This window comes from Mesoplodon bidens (assembly GCF_964165515.1).
Source record: "Mesoplodon bidens genome assembly, chromosome: 4".
Lineage (NCBI taxonomy): Eukaryota > Metazoa > Chordata > Mammalia > Artiodactyla > Ziphiidae > Mesoplodon > Mesoplodon bidens.
The window spans coordinates 95,750,944-95,759,958 of NC_138160.1; the positions used below are offsets into that span (position 1 = coordinate 95,750,944).

The 9,015-nt window shown below is 46.2% G+C and overlaps 1 protein-coding gene across 1 annotated transcript in view; it reads right to left on the minus strand.

Annotated features, from left to right (window-relative positions):
* Positions 1-8,349, minus strand: part of TRIM36 (tripartite motif containing 36) — a gene marked incomplete at its 5' end in the record, with an annotated part of 45,778 nt that extends 37,429 nt beyond the window's left edge. The window contains one exon of the mRNA XM_081231329.1: positions 8,287-8,349. Within this exon, the coding sequence (XP_081087455.1) occupies positions 8,287-8,349 (63 nt within the window). The remainder of the gene's footprint in view (positions 1-8,286) is intronic.
* Positions 8,350-9,015: the final 666 nt, after the last annotated feature.

Genomic DNA, 9,015 nt, shown 5'->3' on the forward strand with positions numbered 1-9,015 from the left:
CACATTCCCTGACTGGTCACCAACCACTCGGTTTCTGCTTCTGCTTTTACACACCAGGGCGCCGCGCTGCCACGCACGGCACGTTCTTGCCAAGTGGCGCGGGGACAAGCCGCAGCGTAGAGGTCCCTCTCCCGTGTACTGTCCGGGAATTAGAGGCGGCAGCTCCCTGCCTCGCCTAGTGTGTGCGTCCCGCCGTCGCCGCCGCGCGGTTCCCACCCCCCGGCACGGAGGGTGCGGGGAAATCGGGACAGCTGGTTGGTCTTTAACGGCTCCGGCACCCACGCACCCAGGCGGTGGGCGCCCGCCCCGTGTTCAGGCACCGTTTTTCCAGGTCGGAGACTAGCCGCATAAAGTTCACCTGCTGCGGTTCAAGCGCGTTTCTTCCAGTTTTCAAGGCAAACCGAAAACACATTAACGTGGGTTTGTTGGAAACCGTACTGTTAGATCACGCCACCGCCCTCCCAGCTGGCTAAATAATTCCATCTCTTACGTATAGACTGAGAAAACAGGAGCTCTAAGCAGCCGGGCGAAGGGACCACAGAGCTGCAGCGCGGCATCCTGTTTAGGTTTTGACACGCTTCCCACTTTTATTTCCCATTTGGGACAAGTCTCTGTCTGTGGCAAGTTCCGCCGTCTTCCCACAGCACTGTCAGCAGTAATAGCCTCTTCTCCAGCCGACAATTAAATAACGCTGTGGCAGTGCAGAATTAAGAACAGCAAGGGACCGTAGCAATTGTCTTTAATGGAATACCCTCAGTTTACAGATGAGGCGCAGAGAGGATGAACCCCTTGCCAAGTAATGGCTGGACTCTTCTGATCCAGATTAATGCCCGCTGCGTGGCCGAACATGCTGGAGCTGAGGCTGCTTCCTCCCCACAGGTTCTGAAGCGTCCTAATCAGAAGGGAACTGAGGAAGATAACAAATGCGTGTGTAATTTAGTTACCTATATGATGTCCTACACCATGTTCCCATATAGATTTTCAAAGGCTCGACCATTAAAAAGCATTATAAGTCGGTTTCTGTCTTTAATTCTGGTCTTTGGGTTCAACAATACCCCTTTGGCTGTAATCTCACATCGGCATACTTGAATAGTGCTTTGGTCCAAAACTAACGAAAGGACAGAGTAAAAGAGATTAGAAGGTTTCATTAACACGAACTAAAGAAAAAACTGTATAGACAATACTTGGCTGAAAATAAATTTGAAAGCCCTTCCATTATGCAAATCAAATGACAATGAGTTATTTTCCACCTGATTCTGTTAATACACTTGGTAAGAATGTGGGAAACTAGACACTTTCAAACTTTTTTGTAACAGTGTAGATTGGTCCAGCTTATTTGAAGGGAAATTTTGTAAAACCTATCCAAAAATTTCAGTGTTTCTACCTTTAAGCAATTCCACTTCTAATAACTTTCCCACTGAAAGACTTGCACTGTGCACAAAAACATGTACAAAGATCTCAGGGGGACTTCATAGAAATTAAATATCAACCATCCATAATGTACATCCATGCCATGAAAAGGATTTCAAAAATAGTGTAAAACAAATACAAAACCATATGGATTCTGTATGCTGCCACTTTGGGGGAAAAAAAAAAGGTGAGACAGGCAGGCATATTGCTTACATAGGCAAATAAGTAAATAAAAGTAAGTCTGAAATGGAGCACAAAAAATTGGTAACAGTGTTGTGGAGAAGTAAGGGGATGGAGTCAGGTGCGGAAGACACTTCCCACCCACACTGTATTGTATTATTTGCACTTTATAACATGTGTATGTTTTACTCGTAGAAACTTTTTAATGTAACTTAATCCATAAACTTTTAAATCTATATTTATTTAAACTATTTAACCCATATACTTTTAAAAGCAAAACGGGGGAGGGGGAATATTGGTAAGAAGATAGCAAATATGAAAACCACCAGTCTAAATGACCACTCTCCCATTTGCCTAGTCATTTCTCCCCCCTTGGCTGCCATGCTTTGGGGCATCTCATCACTTTCTCTCAACATCCATCCATCTCAGCCTCCCAGTTTTCAAAGGTACCAAGAGCCTTCCCAGTTCCTCAACTTAAAATCCTGTGTGGTTTGGGTTTTTGTTTTTGTTTTCTTAATTCTTCTCTTTCCTTTCCCCGTACCTCTCTCTGACAGCCTTCAAATCCTCTTACAACAACTCAAAATGAATCTAGTATAGTATGGAGGGCCTAGAATTACCATGCTTCTTCTCTGTAGACGTTTGAAGGCGTTTATGTAGGAATGACATGAAAGATGTGTTTTGTTTTGTGTTTTAAATCATTATTCTCCCAGTTTGTACTGCATATACCATCCCTTGGTGCCTGCCCCTCCCCAGTTTGGAGTATCCTAGCACCTTCTTTTCCAGTAGTTTCTTTTAAAACATGGGTCAAAATTCAACACAAGGAAGCCTATTCCGCATCTATCACCCCCTCCAGTCCACAGATCTTCAATATGCCTGCCTATATTATGATATCTTGTGCTTGGTGGCGTTGTGTAATTGCTCTTCTATCTCAGGGGTGTGAGCTGTCTCAAATCTATCTGCTTCATGAAGTCCAAAAGGTCAATTTCTCCTCCTTCACCTGCCATCAGCCACCACTCCCGAAACACACACACACATACACTATTCAGGTCTGGTAAAACAGACGTTCAATAAATGTTCATTACCTCACACTTAAAATATAAACCTGATACCTTTTAGTTTCTACACTATTCACTAAACTGACTTGCTCTCTTTCCACACTGACTCCTAATACCCAACCAGAGCTTAAATTCCTGGCCAAGTCAGGTCCTAATGACCCTGGTGCATACTTGAGTCAGTGCCGTGAGGCACCACTGGCTCTTAATCTGGTCAGAGGTCAAACAGCCAGGGTACCGTTCTGTTAGTATATCCTGAACAAGAACAAGCAACAAGGTCCCATGACCAGCATACTTCTAAACCTTGCCCCCTGGTGGAAACAACATGGGTTTTCAATTAAGAGAGCCCCTGGACTTAGGGGAAGTAAAGAAGGTGGCAATGAAGTCAATGAAGTCAATCACAGGGTTTCACAGTAGACTGGCACATGCACTGTCTAAGCTGCTGGGTATCAGGAGGTTACAGGTGAAGGCACAACAAATGACGTTTACCAGTTATTGACCCAAGCATCTGACAAGCCAAGCTTACCTGTCATAAAGTGTTTCTGTGGGAACAACCTCAGGGGAGAGGAGTCCAGCAAGCCAGGAAGTTCAGATTTCCCTTGCCGAGCCAACTCCAGCTCATCTTTCAAGGTGCAAATCTAGAGCCTCCATCCTCATTAGTCTAGTTCTCATTGATCAGCTCCCTTTACTCTGAGTTCCTCTAGCACTTAGAGTCTTACTGCTCAGTTTAACACGATTACATGCTCTCATTTCATACACTCATGTTTGATGTTTTGTAAGCCTTATCTTCCCATCCATTTCAAGCTTTTGTTTGTTTAAGAGAAAATCCAGGAGGCATTTATCTGCTAACTGGTAGCACCAGACCAACAATTTGAGAGTTGATGAGAGGTACAGTGCTGCTCTGGCAGACACTTCCCCATTAAAGGCAGGAGTGTATTGGCTGCATAACTGGTGAGCAAAGGGGTCCCTTATCCAACTTGGGGTGTGAACAATATCGATAATATTCCGAGGTTGTTAGCAGGTCCCCTTTGACCGCATCTTATTATTCCTACACTTAGGGTTGCTAGGTTTAGCAAATAAAAACACAGGACACCATGTTATATTTGAATTTCAGATACATAATGAACTTTTTTAGTATATGTCCCAAATATTGAATGGGATATACTTACATTAAAAAATCTGTTGTTTAACTGAAATTCAAATTTAACTCTACATCCTGTATTTTATCTGGCATCTCTACCTCCCATTGTTAATGATCATAGTTTTCATATAAGGTGTCTCAAGACCCAACCCTGTTGTCAAAGTAGCTAGATGTAATAGCTTTACTTACTGAAGGCCTACTATGTGCCAAAAACAGTATTAGGAACTTTGCACAGAATATTCATTTAATCCTTGCAATAACCCTGTGAAGTAGGTATAATTCCCTTCAGAGGGGACATGTAACAGTCACAAGTCCTCTCCACCTCTATCCGGAGATTAAGTGATACCCTCAAGGTCACATGGCTAGATACCAAGAGCCAAGATTCAAACGTGGGTCTCACTCCAGCATCCCTACTCAGGCCCACAGGAGTGTCTAACATGCAATTTCAATTTAATAGAAAATATGATTTAAACATTCTTTGACAAAGCAGTTTCAGAGACAGTTTTTCCCCCCAAATTATCTTTCGAGTAATGTAGTAAAAACATCAGAGGAAAATTCTGATATTTATAAAATTAGCTATGTTCAAGTGATCCTGCTATCGTCTAAATCTTCTCTTCACCTTTCCTCCTCCCCACAACACACACACTTTACCCAATCCCAAGATATAAAAAAAATATTTTAAAGGATACTTTGCAGTGGGCACAACCTTAGTATTATCACCCAGTTTAGATTCAGTTGTGTGGGCAACTACCTGTTGAGCCTTCTGAAACAGATCATTTGGTGGTATGTTTGTTTTGGTCCCAGGAGATGTTTAAGGCTTTACATTAGTCCAGATGTGAGGATTTTCTAAACGTAATTCTTTCAGAGTATAAGCATCTTCTTGAAAGCAAATTTTGTGTTTATAAAAGTTCTTGAATCTTTTGTGCCTCAAAGATATTCAAAGTTAAAAGTAATAATTCACCAAGTAATGGAATCATCGCCTGTTTCTCTATTAAAATTAAATGTAAGCTTTCCAAAGCCTCTTTATTTTGCTCAAACTATTGTACTCCTTGGATGTGCCTGAACAGTAACTATTGAACTGTGGGAAACAAGAAGTGCTTTCTGGCTGTGAATACATAAATATAAGTATGTTTAAATGCTAAATAAAGAAGCATACTGAATTTAAATTCTTCTGTGTTCCTTGTCATCAAATCTTCATTATATGATTCTAGAAAAGTGTGTGATAGTGTGAAGAAAAGAAGTGTATGAAGATGATAAAAAATTAATAAGGTAAATCTTTCTAGAGACCAAAACAGTTTGAAAATACTGCTTTGTGTAATCCTAGATATTGACCACAGAGTTGGAAAGCTCTCTTTTAGCCCAAAGAGATGAGTTACAAAAGAAAAACCAAACCAAAACAAAAAACGAAACCTCAGAAAGCAGCTGCCAGAAATGGTACAAATTTCTGTATTTCTGTGATAGTGAAATATAAGCAAGTCCATTTACATTGATTTTTAAACCTCTTGAGAATTATCATAGGTATTAACCATACTCATAGGGTATTGTTTGATGAACAGAAAGACTACAATGGTAGAGATCACTGTGTACTTTAAATATTAAAGTAATCATCACAATAGAGTAAAACTAGATGATCAACTTTGTCATGTGGGTTTTATGTTACTCTAAGATGAAAGGCTCACCTCCCACATTCAAGAACACAACAGTAAGCTAATTTAATTGGAAATAGACACACAGCAAACTGCTGCCACTGGGAGATGCAGTGGATTGGAGGTGGGAGTGAAGTTCCACCTTTTACTCTGTAAAATTTTCTGTAAAGTTTGAATATTTTGCAATGAGCATGTATTAAACGTTGTAAAAATTTAAAGCCATCAGAGACAAGTGAAAGAAATTATGATGATGGTCAACCCACTGGTCTCAACTTTGAAGGAAGGGAAGGAAAGGGCAGGGGGTTAGGAAGACAAGAGTCTCTGCTCTTTTTTTTTTTTTTAACTCCATGAACTTGGCGTAATTAGATCAGTTTCATATTATTTTTTACCTTACCAACTTGAGCTACAAAGTGGAACCCAACTTCTCAGAGGAAAATAAAGCAAGTCAGAGGTCTGCTAGTCCATGGCTAATACTCAGCGAGGTATTCGGTGTTCAAATCCTGTATAATCACATATATACGCAGGGTTTTAAATAGAGTTAGGGGGCGGAGCTGTGAGGCAAGTGGGCAGAGAATAAGCTTGAGTTGTAATGGTTAGGAGGCTACTCCTAACCACCCCGCCAAATAAAAGGCAGAGGGAAGAACTGTCCTAAGATCTCACTGTGAGAACCTACTTCCCAGCTCAAGAGATTTCACAGGGGTACCTGCCTCTCTAACTTTGGAAGTCAGCTGACCTCCTGCTCCTGCTTTTGTTTCAGGTCCATTACGGAAACCTAGTGAAGAGGGTCCGCCTACTGGAGAGCAAGGCAGAGAAATTCAGTGGATGAAGCCAGAAGGTTATTTGGGTTTTGTTTTTTCATTGCAGCGAGCATATTGTGAAACACAATGCTAATTCTGAGAGGTTTGTTTTTGTTCACCTGACTTTATTATAAGAAGTTTTAAGGGTTCACTAATGGTTCTGCCCTCCTCGTCCATTGAGTATTCATGAGAAGTTCACCTGCCTGCTTCATAATCACCTGGGATGTCAACTTGCAGATCCCTGGTCCCACCTCAAAACTATTACCTCCGCATATCAAGTGTTGCCTGCTATTGAAGGAAAGTATTAACCAACTAATACAATTCTGGCTTACTCTGAAGAATGTCTGAGCACCACGGGCCTAAACTCACCTCTCCATCATCCTATTCCCGATCCCATCAAGAGTGGTACATTTATTTTGCAATCAACAAAAGGCATCTTCTTTCCTTCTCCCCGCCGCCCCCCCCCGCCCGAGTTCCTAGGCAACCAGGGTCCTGCTGTGTGCTTTAGAGGGCCAGTTTCTGGCCCTCTGGCAGCAAGCCTTCTCGCTCAGGGCCAGCACTTCCTTCTGGACTTCTTTCCCAAGGGTCGGTCCTCCAGAGGGTAGAGAGGGCTGTAGTACGCATCCCAGATGGGGCGGGGAGGGGCAGGGTGCTGGTGGCCAAGGGGAAGCTGTTTGGGGCGACAAGGAGCTTGGAGATGCTGGTCAGGATGTCCCTATGCATGTGCAGGAGGGCCCTCGAATTGTAGGATGGAGCCCCAGGATTCGAAGAAAAGTAGAACCAGGGTCCTCCATTTGTACTTCTGGTCCGGGGTGTAAATGATAGGGATGGCCCGAAGCACAGCCTCTACCTCGAAATGTTAATAAGTATTCTGTTTCGGATGAGTGTGTTCCGTGTTTGCAGAACAGGAGAGAGAATTCAGGGAGGCTCACAGTTCGCCCGGGACGCTTTCGTCTGGGAGGGCGTTAACCGGTTCCAGCCCCGGGAGCCGCGGGACTGTCTGGCCTGAAGCACCCACGGAGTTGGGGTTAGTGAGGTATGAGACTGATGTTTCAGGTGCTCGCACCAGAGCTGCAGATCATCCTTCTCCTTTCTGATGACCTTGCGCAGGGCCTCCTTTTCTCGTCTGTGCCACAACCTTTTCTCGAAACTCCAGGTGCAGAAGACAAACGCAGACGCCGTTTCTCGCCTTCTAGCCACAGGCGAATCCCGGCAGGCCGCGCACCGCGCAGCCTTCGCATTTCCCGACACTTCCCGCCTGTAAACCAATTAGGTGCCTCTCCAGGCACTTTCTCTGAGGCAGCGCGGAGGCCCGCCTACCCGCAAGGCTTTCAGCTTAGGCGCGGAGCCACCCGGCCCGGCCGAGGGCGCGGTCACCATGCGTCACCGACAGCGCCAGCCTGGGTTTCTAAAGGGCTCCGGGACAGGTGCCTGGCTGAAATCCGGTGCCTTAGCATCTCCTCCTCCCCACCAAAGGAAGGATGTTTGAAATGTTCCCGACCTGGGACAACGGCCAAGGACCTGGAAGGAGTGCTGATAACGCCAAGGCTTGGCGAACGGGGGTTCTGCTCCCATTTATCCGCCACACGGTCGGACTGCTTGCTGAACCCGATCCCACCCTCCTCGCCTATTCACCGTCTGGTCCGCCCCTCCCTCTGCGCTCCGCGCCTGGACGGGCGAAGTCAACCACTCGATGTCACCACGCTTAGGAGCCCTGGGTGCGTCAAAGAGAGCCCCCTGGCCAATGCCCGGCCCTCCTCCCTATCTTCGCAGGCTGAGATCTTGACCCTCGCCGTCCCGAGAGCCCCCGCGGTCGCCCAGCTGGCCAAGTGCCTTTTGGCTCATTTCAGAAATGCCGCGCAATTAAAAAAAAAAAAAAAGAAAGAAAGCGTCTACTTTGTATTCTGCAGCTACTGGGGCGCCCTGGCTGAGAGCGCTGACCTGGGACTCCAGCCCCGCCCTCCCCGGCGGCTTCAAGGGCCCGGGACGCCTACAGCCACAGGCCGAGTAGTGCCTGGAGTGGGGACCCAGGCCGCGGCTCCGCGCGCCCCGGCACTTACCTTGCCTCTGGCTAGCAATTCCATGATGTAGCCAAATTCACTTATCTCCCCCGACTCAGACATGGTTACGACCCTTCGCAAACTCGGGAGGAACCAGGCAGGTGCATCGAATATGTTTTTTCTCTCTCTTGCTCTGTTTTTAGTCTGAGTTTTGCCAAGCACCCCGCCTGTATGCTGTTAACGAGGAAAAATAAGAAAGCGCGGGGGGGAAGCAAAAAGCGGGGTTGGGTGGGATGAAGGCCATAGAGGGCTCCTGGGCAGCCAAGTCTGGCGTTCTTAGCTCCGGGCAGGGCGACGTAATGGAACAAACGAGGGCGGCGGCAGCTGTGGCGACCGTGAAATCCGCACCGGGCGGAGCAGGGCGCGGAGGCCCCGCCTCCTCGGGGGTCGCGGCCCGCGCCTCCTGCCTGGGGTCGGATGGCTGCGGAGACAAACACCTACACAAAAGCTTGTCTGCTCCCGGCGTGGCGCCGCCCCAGCCCGGACACCCACTGGATAGTTAAAGCCGTCCTTTATGCGATGGCTGAGACGGTAGCTGTCTGGAGCTCTCAACGCAAGGACCAGGAAAAATCCTCATCCCACTGTCTGGAGGTGCGAGGGCAGAGAGAATGAATGCAGAGCAGGCACAACAAAGGATCTGGCTGACAGCGCCGGAAAAAAAAATAAGCGAGGGCCCAGGAAACGGCAACGCCGCATCTCAAGTCAGCCTTCCTGAAATCCAATAGGTAA